Source organism: Tigriopus californicus, chromosome 8 (assembly GCF_007210705.1).
Source record: "Tigriopus californicus strain San Diego chromosome 8, Tcal_SD_v2.1, whole genome shotgun sequence".
NCBI classification, from domain to species: Eukaryota; Metazoa; Arthropoda; class Copepoda; order Harpacticoida; family Harpacticidae; genus Tigriopus; species Tigriopus californicus.
The window spans coordinates 11,503,975-11,523,887 of NC_081447.1; the positions used below are offsets into that span (position 1 = coordinate 11,503,975).

Consider the following 19,913-nt stretch of genomic DNA (forward strand, 5'->3'; position numbering starts at 1 on the left):
AGAGAGAGATAAAATGAGCACCGGCCAACTAACTTAATCGGTGAAGAATAAAGTTTATCCACAGACGAGGCATAACCGCAAGATTAAGCCGCTTACTGCGGAACCTCGATTGATCACTCTTACTCATACACTCTTGGTCAAAGCACCTCTGAGCCACTTTTCGAATTAAAGTAATAAAATAAGAAACGTGACGCCCATGAATCAAAGGCAGGTCATTTTTATGTTATTTACTTTCAGGGTGGTCTGTTTAAAAGGATGTTGTCAAAAGCTTATATAGCTGACCAAGAGGCAGGCCGAAAATTCGAATTTTATGCTGTGTTTACTACGTAACTTTGGACATATCTCCTGAGTTCCCTAAGCATAGTTTTGGGCTCAAACTTGGCTAAGTTCATCTAGTCAGCAAGGTTTTGCGGTCGTATCAAGTGCTTATTTGGAATTAAGTGAACGGTTTAGGAGAGACATTTTTTTGCTTCCGTTCGCAGTCCACATCGGTAGAAGTCTGTGTTTTAGCTGAGGCAAACTGACCTCAAACTAAATTAACAAACCGAGATGATTCTGCATGCCGTCGCAACCAAACCCGCAACAGAAACTTCCCATTTATGCCAATTTTATGTTTTCAAGACAAAAACATCACAACTTGCATCGCGCAAAGATGATCCAGTCGATTGAAGTTGCGTAACTTTTAATACGGCTGAACAAGAATCCACATTGTTAATACTTAATAGAACTTTAGTAGCCTTCAAAAGTGAATTTCTTTTTCCATACAATGATTTTCCTTGAAGGAAAACCTGCCTCAAAGAGAATATATCATGGTTTCCCACGTCGGGATCTCATTGCTACAAATTCTGACGAAAAGAAAATTAATCATTAACTATAAATTTCAAATATTTTGCCACTCTGGGACATTCCTGAATATTCAGGTGTTTTAGGAACAAATGTTCAAAAAAATTACGATTTCTTGCGCAAAAAGTCTTTAGATTCGTTCGACTTTTCCTCTCAACATGTTTCACTGACGATCATCGAAATTGTTGACTTAACTGCATTTTGCATCCTGATCTTAGCTCCATCCACAACTTTGTAGTCGCTAACTTGTCAAGTATGCTTATTGAGTTAGTACTTCATTAATTCCTTTCTTGACTAAGTTTGACATGTGCTTCTGGGGGTAAAATTATATACATATAGTTGTTAATGAGCAATCAAACAAATAATGAAATCGTCTAAAGGGTTCATAGTATTTCAATTTTTGACCCCAGGAAGGAGGAGGAGGAGGACTCATGAAAAAAAGTTTATATCACAACTTTTGGGAATTTAATTTAGTTTAAACCAACAAATTTGCGATTCAGTGAAACAATATCTTATGTGTTCTGCATCGATACTGAATTGCAAAAAATTATCTATCTTATGAAGCCTACTTTTGATGCAATTTGCATTTCCAATTAGACGTCTTTCCAAATGAAGAAGAAAAAAACCAACATTCTAAGCATTTATTTCAAAGTAATTATAAAACATTGAAAATTAGGTTACAATATAACATCATTTTGGCTCAACTATAACATTTACTTGAAAAAGCTAGCTGGTGACTAAATTTATGTTCTTTTCGCCTGTTATTTGAATTTTTTATTTTTTTGAAAGCATTTCAAAAGTTACAAAATTCATTGGCACTTGATAAGATTATCTTAACCCTTTCTTTATTAGTTTGGCTATTTCGAAATACTTTTTATGAAATATTTTGCCCTTTTTTTGATAAAGTATCATCGAAATATTTCGCCGATAAAAGATGACTTTTTTCATAGTCTCTACTCATCGGTTACAACTTGTGGTTTAAAGGCACTCTCAAGTGTTCATAAATAATTTTGCCCAAATATTAAGCGTAATGGTGTTTGCAAGGTATCTCAAACACCTATCCACCAGGTTTGGATTACAGGATGTAGGTCTTCATTCCTTTACGGGTTGTGGACCCCCCTCATTAGAGAGCTTCAAGAATTATAAACAATCAAATGGATGCACCCATTTTCTGCCAAGACGCTGATGGTTGGTTTCCTTGGTAACTGGGAATATTTGTTCCCAAGGAGGGTTACCACCGCACCTATTTCAAACTAGAACAATAAGAGATGCAACCCTTAGAAATTGATTTCATTTTCCCAACCAAATACATAAATTCGGCATTGTGTAGTGAACAGTCCCATGCAACGAGGCTGGCATGTACAAGTTCAATATTAGGGTGATTTGGAACGGCAAAACGAAAATCACAAGGTTATTCTCGGCATTCCTTGGCCTTCATTGCCCAGACCTCGTGACCATTGGGTGACATTTTAAAGTGCCGGTTTCCTGGGTTGGTCCTTTCTGGATACTAGATGTGGGAACAATGATATCCCACCACTATCCAGGAATTTCGCTCCAATAGCTTACCACCAAGGTTTGTTGGATCAAGACATTGGAAATTCCTCGTTCCACTCGCTTGTGGAAACTGACATGCAAAGGTAGTAAACTGGGAACAAAAAGAGATCCTCTTCCTGGCCAGCTTTCGCCATTCACGCGGAAGCACCCTGGAGTTGTCCTATTACTTCAATCCAGCAATAGCTCATTAGTTTCACGGGAGTTAGTCTCATGCCATCATAATAGAATGTAGCATATACGCAAAGGGGCATGATGCATATATATTATGTAGACTATAAATGAAAGGTAGATATGTTTGTAAGAGCCACGTGACATGTTTGTCCTTGGCGATTTGTCGCGTTGGAAACAGATTTATGCTTGCTTGTGACCTAAAAAGGAAGAAGGTCGTGGTACTTCTGAGTCCTTGCGGGGTCTTTGGCCTGGGTCTTTTTGGGAGGGAGCGGTTTCCCTCCCCCTTTTCCTCAAGTTCCAATCTTAGATTCGCGACTCCAAGACCACATGGATGGGAACCAAGCAGAGATCGAAATGACGCGAGAGGAACATATTATCCGATAAGCCATGTAGCGTCTTTTTATCAGCAAAAGATTTTTCAAGTTCATCAGTTCACTCATTTAATCGGTATAATACATTATGAATCTGTAGAAAAAAAACCTCTGGCCCTGTATGACTAAAGGCCTTTTTTGGTGTCGTTTTAAAATTTGAAATATGAAAATATACTCAAACGACATGTTCCTTTTCTTATCCACATTTAAGCATCAAATACAGAGACCACTGGACTTGTCGTTTCTGTCAAAGGTGCACTTGCTATGAATTAGTGCAATGGCAAAAAACTTCCTGTCCGCTCTCTCGAGGTCCCATTGATGTGCACCTGAGTCTTCACAAGTTCTTCAGCCGCTGGCAGACCCGTCGAAAAGCTGGATCAATTCAGCATTGTGCTTGAGTCCAAATTGAAAATGTACATAAGATCATAACAACATTTGCTACAAAGACCTCCTCCCACTTTTGGAGATAAAGAGTGGACTCATCAGGTTCAAGTGCCAGAAGTCGAAAAAGCTGATGGAAGCTCTGTCTCAGGGAATAACAAGCAATTATTATCATCATCATCATCATCGTCTTCTTCTTCTTCTTCTTCATCGACGACCCGACAAACCAAATCACATTAGGTAGAGAACCTCTCAAAGGCATTCAAGGTAAACCAGATAATCGAATTGATAGGTGGACCACTTGGTTAACAAGGTTAAGGAGCATTTGAAGTCGAATTACGGAACGAGAGAGGAGAAAAAGACCCACTTCAACTTATTTTGTGTTACAATTGAGAAAATAAGTGCCTGGACTATTTGGTTTAGAATGGGCACTTATCGACACCCCCAATATAATTCATACCTTCATCATTCGGAAAGAGATCCGTGAATCTATGCATTCCATTTTTGAGTAAACTGTATTATTGGAAAACTTGTCCATCATCTGTACTTTAGGAACTATTTGGAGTTGCTATCTTGAAGTATCTTGAAAAAAGGAAAGATGACTGCTTAGAAAAGAGTTTTTAATCAGCAATGCATTGTCAATAGCTCGTGTCTGTGTTAGTGCTGTGCCGAAATAATTCGTAACAGAAATCCGAAGTTTCCGCTGAAGGTAAATAAACACTGAAGATTTGTTTCTACTACCTCCACCCTCCACGGATAAAATTGGGCATAGTTTGCACTCTTATCTTTTATTGAACGACTTAAAAATAACATTTACGTGTTTCCATTACAATAGAACAACTTGGAGATTATATAAGTGTCATTTTCAGGCGAACTCACTTATTGGATTGCTTTAGACCAAAAATGGAAGATCCCTTGGTCATCGCCAGCTTTTCTCTTGAAAGAAAACTGCAATGGATGTTCAAAGAAAATGTGGCAAATAATGCACGTTGGTGTTGCTTTGATTGTATATGTTCAATAAAATAGCCATTGCAAGTTATTTTCCATTTATTTCGTATCTCCGATCAGCTTGCTTTTGTTACTCCCAGGTAGACTTTTTCTTATCTCTCATATTGAAAAAGTTCAGATCATTGGATCATCCGATCACATTTGGTTTCGCCCAATTTTGGAAGTGCGTCGAACAATGAGTCTCACTCGTTTTACAAATACCTCGCATTAACAGCGGGTATTTTTACTCGAACCCAAAGTGGTGCACGATTGCACCGTTTGGTGTATGTTTGCGATCAAAAGGGGATTAAATGCCACGGAAATGTTTAGGCACATCAACTTAGTTACACAACCATTTCGATTCGGAAGTTGTTCATCCCAAACAAAAAAACCTGAAAATTTCGTTTATGATGGATATTTGACTCGACAGACGTTCGTGAACATACTGCAGAGTGAGTGAACAAATACCATCCTACCTCAACGACGAAAGTTTACCCATTTGTCTGGTAAGGTCTAATGTTTCATTTCAGTGTGTTGACAAATGTGTATGGCCCAGCCATACTATAGTGGCTAAAAGTGGACAACGTTCGGATCATTATAACAAATTTCTTTTATATCTTAGTTTTGCAAGCTATTACCTATACACACAGTTTTATCAATCACTGCATTGTAGAGTCATAGAGCATTTGTAGGGCCCCCTTTATTTTGTTCGAGAAAAAGAATCCTCATTGTATTATTTATGCTTTGACCTTGAATTCAGTCCACATAAGAGATGACGTGTTTTTTTCGCAGTTGCGTGAACGAAAAGGACGTAATAGTTTCTATTATACTTTGATGTAACGTTGGATCTCGATCCTTTGACTGAGCCCCTCCTTTTTCATCCAATTTCAAACTCACGAGTTCTCTGTTACTTGAATGAAACTAGGAACAGAGGTAATGATGTAATTTGAGTCATATTTTACGGTTTGTCTAATCTAATTGGCCGTTTCCTTGGATACGATGTTCGCAATAACATTGGCTTTTTTCTCTGATTTTGACATTAGAAAATATACATTTTGAATTTGTCGAACTAGGTGTGTAAAAAGATCATTACATGGTTCTTGGGTGCTTATCTATTACCTTGAAAAGCCTTTGAAAATTTCTCTCTTAAAGCATTGTTCAGTTCCCGAGAATAAATTTATAAACCTACTCTAGTAGTATGTACAGCACGTACACGACAAGCTGCATATCTAGAATGTCCATAAAAGGGTCCTTTAACTTTGAAATTGTCGACTTACAAGTAAGTACTTTGTAGCAAATTGGGATACCATGAGGACAGATGGGTAGGAAACGACCAAAAATGCTCACCACAATTGAGGAATTGGATTACGACGCAAGTAAATGTTTAATGAATGAAGGATTAAGCGGTAAACGGAACGGACACATCAACGTAGCTTCCACTTGGTGCGAATGGACTAATCAATGAAACACCAAAGACTGCATGGCAATGTTTCCTTTGAGCTTGAACAGCTCGATGTAGCTTCAGCTTCGAAAATAAAGGGAATGTGAACATTAAAGACGTAATTTCATTACAATTAGTAACACAGACCACAATGGACCGTACGGACAGACTGTCATTTAAAGTGGAATGCATAGACAGGAAAACTAACAATGAGGCGAAGGCAAAGGAATAACAAATAACGACCCTAAACTCACAAATTTGCTAAATATTTTTTTTCCTGCACTCGAGCCCGTTATGATACGAGGTTACAAGTCAAATTAAAGCTCTATGAAGATCAATTTTTACCTCGGGGGATCTCGCCGAGAAATTTTTGAATCCTTGTCCAAAACAGAAGTTGCTTTAGCGTGTGTACAAGATCAAAGGAGAAGGGGAACTAATGTGACATGTGATGTTATGCAACATCTCAAAAGGCTTCTTCATGAAAATTTTCTGAATGGATGTGGGTGTCAATGTCCAAAAGTCAGGCTAAGACAGGCCTAAAAAGTGCAACACTCAAACTTGACCAAAGGTCGATAGCATTCTCTACAGCATTTATTAATAGTTTCCCATAAAGCCGCCTTGGACCTTTTTCATTCTTTTATAAATCAGTACCGGTAACAGATTCTCACTTGAAATTGACTGAACTACTGTAGTAGGGTGTATGAATGATTGACTTAAAGAGGGTCATTATATCTCCTCTCTCCTTCGACCTAAAGAAGGACGTACCATCACACAGTTTTCAAAAGCATTGGTAATGTTCCTTGTGAAGATGCTTTTCAAACCTGGTTTTGTTTTGGATTATGACGAGGGGTCGATGAAGTATCTTTTTAATAACATTATTGTTCGTAATAAAGTTTCCACCTGGCCCAGTGATAATTTGTAAATTATTTGAACATTGTCAACAGCAAAGCAAAACCAACTCGAAAGTAAGCATGATGTGTCACAAGGGACAAATGATGGGCAACATTAACTTAAAAGCTAACTTTGTCACTTGTGAAATTCTTTTTGAAAGTACAATTTTTATTCGTTACCTTTCAACCAAAGTGTTACTCCCATTTGAACACATAGTTGAATTTATTCAACCAGGGATGAATAAACATGAGGTTTTGGTGTTTATATATGTAAAGTATAAAGTATTTTTTCGCAGTTTTGGTACGAAAATAGACAATTGTTGGTGACATCTTAGGATGATATAAGAAATAGCATTTTGCCTGAAAGGACCAAATACATTGTCGAGCCTCATCATGACCCTTTGATCTTCTATCGAGAAAACTTCAGCAAATAGCATACTCGAGTGGTGATAACATGACAGTGAGCAATACTCTTGTTTGAGGACTTTCGCCATTACTAGGGCTTTAAAAAATGGTGAATATAAATGACCAAAAAGCACTTAAAAATGCTTTAAGAATGGCCAAAACAAAGCTTTGAAGAAGTTGCTCTTCTCCCTACGAATATTAAGATTCTTATTTCAAGTTACTGTTTACAGAAAGTAATAAAACTGTTCATAGTACATTCGTGTGGCTTTTGAGAGTGTTTGCAGCTTTACTGAACTATTTTCTGCAAATCATTTTGAAGCTCATTCCATAGGCTTATCATTCAAATCATTCCTTTGCTCGACATTATTAATGAATGATGATTGTCTTTCTCATGTAACTTGAAGACATTGTACGTAGCAAAAGAGGTTAATTGAAGGGCTCAATAAGTGATATTAAGTTTGAAATATACGTCAAGAGTAAAAAAAAACTATCATTTCTTTTCTTCATTTTAATTGATCAATAAAAATTGTGCGTATTTAAAAGAGCAAAGTAAAAATGTACCCAGATATGATTTTGAATGTTTTTTTTTCAATAAATGTTAGCAACAGCAAATATCATTGGTGTAATTTTCTTCAACACTGTGTCACTGACGAGGATTCTTATGTAGTTTTCTCTTAGAGGCAAACATGCAAAGCTAAACTTGGAAAGTTCTCGTACTGTATATCATGTAAGACAAGATCTTCAAATAATATTACTTTCTTATCCAGCGGGTTCTCCAATTCCTTTAAATACCATGGAAATACAAAAGTCCACATGAAGCACTATGGAGAGAGTGGGCTCGCTTAATCCATTTCCCCATCATGTAATCTAACGACATAATCTTTGGGTATCAAAGGCTCAACCACCCATCCAAATCTGTCTTTTCCAAAAGAGAAATAGAAACAGAGAAACCATTCCAAGAGTCCCTACTCGTCCAGGTTTGGTTGAATGTGGGTAAGAGGCCCACTGGATTGTTGCTTGAACTGAAGTGCTTCCATCTCATTGGTCTTTTGCCTCGTCCGTCCACACCTGGACAGGCCTAGCTAAGCTGGCCTCTGGCACTAGGCCTGTGCCCTTTGAAGGGCACCTTCGAATGCAGGGAAAGAGGCCCTCATCCACCAAGGACGAAGTCAGTTCATGACGATCTTTTCCATTGAGAAGTGTATCGAGTTGGTGCGGTAGATTGGCTGGATTAAAGACACATGCAGATCGACTTGTGATACCCGGTGTCGCCATGAAAAATTGAAGTATGGGAGTGAAGACCCAGTTCCAATCCACTTATCAACATGATTTCTCGAATGCCAGCAAGGGCTATCGAGGCCGTGCTCTTTCGGCATCAATGCTGCAGAAGCCTTCGGGGGGTATCATAACTCCATTCGTGGGCAGGCCCATTACCAGGGCCGGACCCGAGGCAAGTGACTTTCTCGCAATTACTTGAGATCAATGGGTTTGTGGAGTTGTTCAAAGCATCCATTCTACCCCACTTCCTCTGAAAAATGTCCCCAACTTTGTTCCCCGCATAGCTTCAATTGTATCCTTGGATTCAATAGAGGCTCTTTTGATATTTGGAAGGGCAACGAAATTCAAGCAAGTAGGTTTGAGCATATTGATGTATTCTTTGGAACACCCTCGACTTCGAACCTGACCTTACTAACAAGCTTCAAAAGGAGAAATAGGAGAAGGTGACGTTCCTAATATTTCCACCCTGATATCAAGTTCTCCAGCAGGGGAATGATAAGATTCATCGTACGTGTATCTGCTCAAGAGGCTTGGATGTTGAAATGTTGTCTGGAATAATGTTAGTTGCTTGAGGCCAACAGACTGCTTTTATGTCAGGTAAGTTCTCTTCCAAGGCCACAAGTGAGAAGTGAACCCACTAGTAGTGACAACCAGAGTGGAACAAAAAGTTCTTTCATTCCTCCTTGGTGCAGGAGAGGTACATTTCAACGGTTCTCCTGTCAAGGCTGACTTCCAATTGGTATCGAACAAACACTTGCCGCTTTTCTCCTCGCCTTCTCCGCCTTCTTCTTGGTTTTCTTCACAACCATGAGGAGGAAACATTGGAACTCTCTCGGTCCGTGGTTTTTGGTGGACCTCATTTCTCCGACGTAGTTTCCTCAGCCAGATCCAGGGATTGAGCCACCAACGAAAACTTTGAGAACCTGTTTGAGAGCTAGTCACGAACGAACATCTTAGGTGGGTGGTAGGTGGTGGGAATTGAACCACCACTCACCTGAGAAGATCGATCACTTCTGCACTCACTCTTTTGGTAACAATTCAGACCTTGAGACTTGATCATAGTACACGCTTCATGCGTTTATTGTGGGTGAGAGTGAGGTAAAGGTCTTTGAGAATGTACCACTCACGAACAATGGCTGCTCATTGAAAATTGATGGAAAATACACTAGGCAACCAAGTATCAATTAATATGTTGTAATGTTCTGATTAGGTGGCAAGACAGTTTCATATCGAGCAACGTATGGAACTGTATAATTGGTGGATGTTCTTTTCAATGAGCGCGTTCTCACGTGGAAATAAACGCAATGTCTTCTCTCTGACCCTGCCATAGGACCAATCTAAATTCCCAGAGAGCAGCAATCAGCGCTTTTGATGCCCAATTTCCTTGAACCACTTTCATTCTAATTTACGAATGCATGATGTCAACCTTAGTACTGTCCATTCATCAAGAAAGTAATGAATTAAAGCAAGTAAATCATACTCTGCCTTTTTAGGGTCAGTTTCGAATCTTTCTTTTCCGTTGGCCCTTGATCTAATTTCCTGAGGAAACACAAAAGGCCTGTTTGATTAGAATTTTGAAACAAAGTACACAACCAATAGGTACATAATTAGGTACATTGTTGCATTGCTCAATTGGAATTCTTTTAATGCCTCAAAGCCGTAGTTGCAATGGTTCCCACGATTGCTTACTTAGCATTAGGACCAATTGTTACGCCTAACACACAGAAAGATTAGGGTGAATGATTAGCATTCTGCCAACATTTACAAAATCAGAAAAGCAAAAAATGCATTGCATCATTATCAGACATTCTAAAAAATAACGACAACTCCCATCATTACTGAACCATAGAAAAGGTTTAAGACCACAACACGGAGGTCGAAGTGTTTCATGGCACTCTGGTTACGATTCTTTTAGTACCGCGGCGTAACGGTCGATGGTCGGCCGATAGGGGTGGCACCCCCGTCCTTGCCCAAAACGAGTTACAACACCAACTTTGCTCCCCAAACCTACGATTACAAGAACGCCAACCACTTCCGAGGCATTCCCGAGACCTTAAAGTTCCCAACTTACGGCGGAGCTCAATCGCGAACCTTGGCACGATCCAAACGCGGAGCCGAAGAGGTTAGTGCAAAGTGGACCAAGTAGATAGCGACGCCTGGAAAGCCAAGCAAGCAAGAATGGACAAAAAAGTTAGTACCTCGTTCCCCACTCTTTAGCTACCCCTCCAAGGAAACAAACATTGCTGTCTGTATCAACTGGAGTTCGCTCCAACTCCCCAACGACAGAGCAAGTGGGGTTCTTTTCTTGACCAAATGGAACAACATTTGCATGCCCTCCATTCCCGGCTTGATCCCAAAGCGTAATCCTTGAACTAAATGTACACCTTATTTTCCAAACATTCATCCAACCGCGTCTTAGCATCGAAATGTTTTCTGCTTCCAGTTGGTCGGGGTTACCATTGACGGCAGAGAGATCCGAAACGGCGGAGCACAGAACTCTTACCCGGGCGGCTACAAAAGCTCGAGTATGCACGTGAACGGTACCTCCATGGGGGCCCATTCCAGGCCCATTGCCTGGAATGCGGGCGGTTCTACTAAACCGCCCATGGTGGATAACTACTTGGATAGCTATGGATTGAACGCCGGCTTGGGAAACGCCTCCTACACGAAGTTTCCCAGTGTTGTGGAGACAAAACCTCTGCAGGCAAGAATGGATGCACAACAACTTGAAGTGCACTCAACCACATCCTGGATGAGTGGGAGAAAGTCTCCTTGGAAATGGACAATATCAGGCTGATTTGAAAGTGGTCTTGAGCATGATTGCACAAATTTACCAGTATCCATGGATCTAGATTTGACTGCTACAAATAGATCATTCTGAAGGAAAGATGAACACAGCCGACACGTATTGTACTATCGTGCTTGTCTTTACGTTTAAATGATGAATGGATGTGTTTCCCTCATTCGAATTTTCTACTCTATCACACAAACATTGCTCTGATATCTTCTTAGTTAATTGCTCGCTACGCCTAAACATTGGCAAAAAGCAGTTCAGTGAATGGATTGAAGAGCCCTTGGCGATGACCATCACTGATCGCTTGGTTTTAAGAGAGTCTTTCTCGTTTATTTGCACTTACTTCATGGTGACCCTCCATCAGTACTTGGCATGACTAGAGACATGTTTGTGCAAGTTAGCAAATTATGTTGGTCAAAATATTTGCTCAGCCTCTTAAGGCCAGGAAGGGATTTGACTCATCACTTTATCCACCGCTTGCTTTAGGCGGCCAGGATGGCCAATTACACTCGGTTCTCGCCCTCGGATTGGTCCAGCTCGAACATGTCGCATTTCAACAGTGCAGACAACGCACGAAACAATTCCGAGCGCGTTCGCAGTGAGGCCATTCGCTTGATGCGCGATCGCGAGGACCGCACCGTGTTGACGCAACGCGATGCGGATCGCCGGATTGGCGAGCGACTCCACGACGTCTCGTTTTGGCGATCCGAGCTCCAATCTGAATTGGAACGAAACATGAACGAGACTCATCACTTGATGGAGACCAGGAAGAACTTGGAGCGAGCCTTGGCCGAAACCGAGGGCCCCCTGAGGATCACCTCAGAATGTATCTATCATCGTGAGGGTAGGAAAGGCATTGACTTGGTCAACGATATCCCGGAGAACTCCTTAATGAGAGAGGTGGACACGATTAAGGGATCCCAAGACAAGATGAGAAAGACATTAGAGCAGGTAAAAAAAAGCGATAAAAAGCACAAATAATAATAGATCCACCGAAAAGCATCGTCATTGTAGATACATGCGTGTGGTTTGATGGAAGCAACTGCGAGTGTTTGGCAAACCACTCGTGAATGTATTCCTTCCATGTTTTCCCAAGAATCAAATGACGTGATACATAAAAGCGTGATTTGATGAGGCTTTGATTTGTCTCTTTGTGTACACACAGAAGCCCAAATGAGGAAAAGGAGACAAAATGAGCCCAAAAAGGTTTCCCTCTTTCTCTCTCTGACCTTTGAAAATCATCAAAGTCATCTTTTCATTGATGAGCTGCTACATTGGAATCACTTGCTATACATTCCCAGCTCATTACTATGTATTATGTATGTAGCTAACAAGACTTCATGAGCTCGTCGCTTCGTTCCAGGTCAATTACCAACTCGGCCTCAATAGAAACGCCAGGCACCAATTGGAACGAGATTTGGCCAATAAAGACCAGGCTATCAACATTGGTGAGTGGCTTGGGCAAATAGCGTAGGCATATGAACAACAACTATGTACGCGTGTGTGCATTCACTTTGGTCTACCTTGGATGGGACCCTTATTCCGGGTCAAATCACCAAAATATCTAGGTCAGAAAACTAGAGTGATGAGTACAGTAGACCTAGGAAAGGTTGCCTTTTGAGGGCCCTGATTTTTCAATTGCATGGGGAAAAATGTTAGTCAGTTGTAAAATAAAAAAAAATAGAGGCCACTTCGTCACGTTTATTTTTAATCATTTCATGGATTGTACACATCTCTCTTACGCAGGCGCCCCACACACGTTCTGCGAAATGTTTCTTTAAATTGTTTAGGGAATGTTTTGAGATGAATACCTTCGGAATTTTCCTTCGAAATATTTGAAAATTTGCAACCTACACCTTTCCTGTGTAATGCATATGCAAAATGAATTCCACACAAAACATTTGTGGCCAACATTACGTACTTGGTCTATTACTTTCATTTTTTTCAAGTATTGCATAACTATGCAAAGTTCCAGGCTTCAATTTAATGGGTAATCATGTGAAATAGCAAGCAAACCTCTGCCTTCATAACCTTGTATTTTCCAGCGATTTTCGTAAAAAATAGAATATCCTGGCAACTCACTGATTTCCCCTGAAAATAGCGAGGAACCCTGAAAAGTCCTTGATCAAGCGAAGAATGTATAATTTGTTCCCTGCAAAAGATCAAAACCTAGGTCAAAATCATGTATATCGTTACCGTGCAAGAAATTCACAAGAGAAAAGTTCCATAAGGCGAAAAGAGAAAGGAAGAAACAGCATTAAAAAAATCATTCCGAAACTTCGAGAAAAATTTGAAAAATTGCAATGGGCCAAAAAATGGAAAATATCTTTTCAGACTTAATGATTTTTGTGGGCATTGTGACGAGATATTAGTATACTTCAATGTCTTTAGTTGTCTCTCGGACTCAAGATCTCAGAATAGTTTTGGTAGACTTAATTTGACAAGGCCACAATGAAAGAATAATTCATTTAGGGAAAACATCGAGAGCATTTTTTCCGCTCAAAGCCGGGATCAAAGAGACACGTTACTACATCCCCCTAAAATATTTGTCCCAATTTTTTTTTTGCAAAAAACCATGACGAAGCAACATTCCATTAATACGAGTTTCAATGAAGTCCATGATAAAAGATTGGCATTGACTCGAAATATTAACATTCCAACGAAATGTTCAGCTTAAAAGGCTTGACAAACCAAGGATAGAATTTCTCAATCACATTTCAAAACTTTCGTGACAGTCATCTCCCTTGAGGTTGTAGTCGTTAAGTGTCTTGCACAAAAATGAGCCAACCTGTAATGTTGAACTTGGCCGGATATTTTCCAGATCACACCTGCCATCAGCTCCAGAATACATCTCGGGCCATTAATATGCACGGTGGGATTGAGAAGATGGACCCGAATGTGAGCATTCCGGACACATGGGCCGAGAACTCGAATCACAACATACAAGAGTCCCAGGGTGAGTTGGACATTTCCGATAACAGTGGGCTAGAGTCTACGACCATATGTATCCATGTACAGTAAATACGGTGGACGTATGTACAGGGTCAATAGAGTAATGAGTCGTTCGACGTCACTGGCTGAGCAATGAAGTCTGCAGCAAAAACGGTAAATGGATGTTTGTGCCCTATCCCTTACAACAAGTGGAACAAGTGACGTGCCCTTAGAGAGAACAACAGTGAGGAGAGCGAGAAAGGAAAGGAAATGAAGACCACTCCTTGATATTTATCTTTTAGATCAACAGATTGCTTTTGGGTATTTTTCGAATCGTACGTGGATAATATTTAGCAACAGATTGCGATAACATCATGAATCAAGCAGTAAGCTTTGAGAGCGCATAATATTTTTTTTTTTGCATCTTCCATCGATCGAACCGAAAATAGGAACAAGTCTTAGTCTATAGCGACTTCGGGTCAACCACATTTGAAGAAGCACATATTGCTTTTATGCAATTGCGAATTTTAATTCTCAACTTTAGCATCCCCATATTCTAAGGCTTCAGTGATTGATATGCACTTAATAATGTTTTGGTTTTTTTACACCAGATGGTAAACTAGACAATGTGACACCCACAAAAGGTCTTTAAAAGTGCCTTTCATTACGGAAAATATAACACTTAACTTTGTAAGAGGAATAGGAAAGGAAAAGAAAATGTGAGAGATTTTGCAACATCATCCAATAAACAACTTTGTTGTAATTACAATATGACAGTCGGTATTTGGACTCGGGTTGGTTGTATGGTTGGTTGGTTGGTCTTTAGTTGACTTGAAAGTGAAAAGTTGACGCATCTCCTATGCAAGATCTTTATGCTCAGGAGCGATGGATCTCCTTTTCGTGCTTACCCAACATGCACGGAAATTAAGGGGTCGATGTTGGGCCTAATTGGGCCATAATTTCCACAATTTCAACCCAATAATGACAGTCTACATTCGATGTTTTAATTGAGTCTCATTTGAGAGTGGGATCGGCTCGACGTTTAGTCATTCAAGAGCCCTGACAATGACCAGTCCCTTATCGCCCATTCTTCGAAGTTTGAAGTTCCTTCGATATATTGGCTTTCCGTTTTCCATTGTGGACAAGGAGGGCACTTGCTTCAAGTACTGCAAATGGGAAATCGTTCGAGTTTTCTATTACATCCTCACCATTATCGGCTCGGGCCTAGTCATCATGGTGGCCGTGGTTTTTAAAGGACGGAGCTTCAATGACGTGGTCGAGTCTATGCAGAACATTCAGGACCGCTTTCATATGAAGATAACCGATATCGTTTGCTACTATCTCATCAATTCCGTCATCTTCACCGCCTATATGTCCATCCTACTTTTCGGGGCGAAAACGTGTGTGCGACCACTCTCCAAGTTCTGTCGGCTCTCCTCCAACATCGATTTGTGCCGCTACCAACGACAGGATGATATGCACAAGTTCGCACGGAAGAACCGACGGGTTCTGGTGATCTTGTACCTACTTTTCCTGGGCTATGCCTTGGGATTGACCATCTTCTACATGGAACTGGCCACCGAGCCCACGGAAACTCGTTCCATTTTCTTCCAGATCAGCGTCGGATTGTCCTGCATCTTTGGAGCCATCTCGTTCACTTTGTTAAACTATCCCGTGATCGTGTCCTCCACGGATTTGGTCATGTTCCAAAGTTTGGCCGTTCTCCGAAGCATGATCAAGCGATATGGACACGAACTGAACCGGTCTTTTTCCACCACACTTCGGAAGCACCGTAAAATTGACCATGACGAGGCTTTGGGCCACGAGGAATCCCGCCGGAAAGAGTCGTTTCTCATTATCGGAGACACCATCAAAGGGTGGAACCATCGCAATGCCGTCACGCCCCGTGGGAGTTGTCAGAGTAGTCCCGAGAAACGAGCCCTCTCCGAATTACAGATCAACATCGAGAATTTCGACAGTCAGATACAGCATTTGGACAAGCTCCTGGACAACGGCTTCACGTTCTTGGAACTGATTAAGATCTTGAATATTGGCTTCGGTCATTTGCTGTTAATCTATTTCTGGACGTCCACGTGCATTGCCATGTTCAGCTACTTCTTGGTGGGGATCTTCTTCTTCTACATTTATTCGGATCCCTCGGTTCTACTCATTACGATTGCCTCGTCTGGATTACTGGCCGTGGCGCATTCGTTTCGTTTGCAGTATATGTGCTCCTTGGGTCAAAAGTTGCGCGATGCTTGTAAAGACGTGTCGGATATTCTCATCGACATCAAGATCCGCCATCACAAAGATTTGGACGATTGCACAGAAATCAAGCTGGATTGCCTGCGACAGCAATTTGCTTACAAAGGATACTTGAGACCTCGCTCCTATTTCAAAGTGACCAAGAACACCTTTCTTCAGATTCACGGCACGATTCTAACTTACATCATCGTCATGCTCCAGTTTCGAGTGTCTGAATAGCCAACAGATAGACAGACAGACAGACAGGCAAACCATCAAGCCCACAAAGGTGGGCTTTGGACTAAGGATTGAATGAAGCAGCCACGAGGAACTAGAAAAAATAAATAAATGGATATACGTGGATATCTGCGTCTTAAGTGGTATGCTCGTCGCACATGTACTCCATCTTTTCCGATGGAAAAAAACCTTTGAAAACCAAGGTTTAGACGATTAATTAATCGGCCATCGGTTAAATTCAGCTCGATGTCGTTGTAATTACGAGCCGATAGCTTCACACACGAACACACTGTATAGAGAAGCTTTTCTCGTACATCGATAGTGTGAACAAATATAGAGTTCTTTAAAGGGAGGACATCAAAGGTGATCATACTGAACTCTATTCCACTTTTTTCCAAGCCCTAACCCATCATAGTTATGTATGCTTCTAAAAGACAGATCATTTGACCCGGATGAAATTATCAACCATCTTAACAGCGTGCTGGGTTTGAAGAAATTGGTTGTTGGACTCTTTCACTCAAGTCGAGATATTTTGCATTTATTCCGGTTCATAGATTCTTGAGCGAAAATGAAACGATCGTCTTGTTTAGTCGAGAAGAAATTCTCAAGATTGAAATTCCAACGAGAATAATGAAAAGAGAGAACGTTGGCCGGTCTGGGACATTAGAAATTCGAAAGCTAAATTAGTTTGCTATTCATGCTAAGAACCCTCTTCAAGCGACGTAAACTGAGTGACCATTAACTGGCATCATGACCGAATGAATGAATGGTTGCCATGTAAAGAAAGGTTCATGAAATCTAAGTAGGAACAACAAGGTGGGCCCCTTTTAGTTCCTCAATGCCCCCGTGCGATTGTAAAGAATATTTTATATAGTCTATTTTATGTCTATGCATTGCCCATTCTAGCCTCGCGCTCCACATCTCAACGTTTGAGGAGTGACGTTGACAACCTCATAACTCAATGCGCCAATGACATGTGGAGTTCGTGGACCAATTCGAACACCTCACTCCAGCAACGAATCACCGAGTCCACAGATGCCCATAACAAGCTTCAATCCCACCTGTCCAAGACCATGCAGGAGATTTATGATCAAGAAAAGCATATACAAGCATTGAAGAAAGCGATCCGAGATAAGGAGGCCCCCTTGAAGGTGAGATATACGGGTACATGTAGAAAAGAAAGAAGAGGCTAACTGAACCCACGGACTTCTATAGATGTGGACTACGAACGGAAGCAAAAAAAATTATATCCCCTAAACCGTTCACTCAATTCCAAATAAGCACTTGATACGACCATAGGAACTTGTTGAATAGATTAACTTGGCCAAATTTGAGCCCAAAACTATGCTTAGGGAACTCAGGAGATATGTCCAAAATTAAGAAGTAAGCACCGCTTAAAATTCGAATTTTCAAATATAACTTTGAAGCAAACCACTTTACAAGTAAATGATTAAAAAAAAATGACCTGATTTTAATTGAGTTAAATGGCTCAGAGTCCTTTTGACCAAGAGCAGACCGATTTGGCGGGAAGCTCGTTCATAGTCCATATTTGTAGAAGTTCGTGCTTAACCCTACAAACAAACCGTCCTGTTCATCCACGCCACATACATAAAGAGACATTTCCCTCGGCCTCAAGGCCTGACTCCCTTGCGACTATGGCCTATCAATTTATTTCCCTTGAGTGGCACTAAATAAAAGAGCCAGAGATTGCGGGTCACCCTTGGTAACAATTGAGCCCATAATATGCATATATATCTTACACCACACGTTCAATGCAGGTGACAAAGTATAAACAAAGGAGGCGAGATGAGGATTAGACTGAAGGTTGAAGATCTTTCACCAACCAAATACCAGAGTCCTTGAGCCCATGTTTCCCTCCCTTTGAAGAGGATCTTGAATGGTTCTTGCTCTAAGATGCAAACAATCCCAATGCCTAACTAATCCACAAGTCCTTTGTTTCCAGGTCTCTCAAACTCGATTGGAAGCTCGAACCCATCGACCTGACGTGGAGCTCTGTCGGGATCCCGTTCATCATCGTTTGGTCGAGGAGGTGGGACAAATCCAAGAGTCGATTGATCTCTTGAACCGAAAATTGAACGAGGCCGAGTCCGCTCATCAGGATCTCCTGGTGAATAAGGCTCGATTGGAACACGACCTCAAAATCAAATCGAATTCCCTCTTTATTGACCGAGAAAAGTGTCTGTCGTCTCGCAAGAGCTTCCCAGTCATTTCTCTGGCCACGAAGCTTTAGAAGTCAATCATCATCTAAACCATTCACTTACACTCTCAATCGAAGGGACAATACTAGTCACTAGCAACACACACCAACTTTGGAACGACTTCTCCGTAGATCTAACTCTTCTCTCGTCACTCTTTGAACGCACTCTCAGCACCTCCGATCGCGTATTATTGCCTACTATTGTTCACACACACACACACAAAACATATGTAGTGTGTAATATACGTAGTGGAATTTATGGCTCTCGATCGATTGCAAAACCTCGACACAAAATGATCTTTTTTTTTGGTTTGATCCCGCTCTTTCTTTCATTGGAATCATCTCCTTTCCTCGACGATGTATTTGTACCGATACATCACCTCGATGGTAATTCTTAGAACGTTATTTCTTCACCGAGAGGTGCTCAACACTCACCGCTTCCGGGGAGTCTTGATGCTATTGCTAAAAAGGTCGATATAAATCCTGTATGTACAGTGCATGTACATAATTAGATAATGTATAAGTGCTCCTAGGATTAAACAGAACTCGCGGATCCGAGGCCCATAACAATGCATTGTAAAACAATATATCTCTGGCTTTGTAATTGAGAACGAATGGCTTGGTGGCATTGAGTCACACAATAAACGTTTTGATTATATGGCTTCTAACCATTATTTCAAGCCCCAAAGGCACAAATAGACAAACAATCACTCCCCACATCCACTTTCCAGCTCGATCGACGGTTATTTTCCTGGTCCTCAGGGGGTAATGCATAAAATAAACTCTCAGTCCAGCTAAAATCAACCTTGAAATCACCCAAGGCCGTTCAAGGCCGCACAAGGCCGAAGGAAAGGAAAAGAAACGAGCGAAAGTCGAAGGCGGGAAGCGCGGATTACAGCGGAAACTCGAATTCGAACGGATTGATGCAATTCAAGTTAGATCAAGAAGAGTTAGCTTGAAAGCAAATTAGAATACGTATGGCTGGAGGGTTCCAAAATTGGAACTGATATGATAAACTCTCAAGAGAATGAGTGTTCTCACACACTATGGGATCAATTCAGTGAGACAGAAACCCTCTTTGACTTGTTCAAATTCATTGCTTATATTGCAAAACCGCGGACAAAAAACGACCACTAATGGCAATATCTTCAAACATGAAACTTGTGAA

At 40.8% G+C, this 19,913-nt stretch overlaps 1 protein-coding gene across 1 annotated transcript; it reads left to right on the forward strand.

Annotated features, from left to right (window-relative positions):
* The first annotated feature begins 8,207 nt into the window (after positions 1-8,207).
* Positions 8,208-19,403, forward strand: LOC131885793 (tektin-3-like). Its single transcript, XM_059233957.1, has 8 exons — positions 8,208-8,493; positions 10,237-10,443; positions 10,765-11,025; positions 11,602-12,066; positions 12,479-12,563; positions 13,937-14,071; positions 17,434-17,678; positions 18,491-19,403. The coding sequence occupies exons 1-8, from the start codon at positions 8,332-8,334 to the stop codon at positions 18,776-18,778; spliced, it is 1,848 nt and encodes a 615-aa protein (XP_059089940.1). The 5' UTR covers positions 8,208-8,331; the 3' UTR covers positions 18,779-19,403.
* The last annotated feature ends 510 nt before the right edge of the window (positions 19,404-19,913 follow it).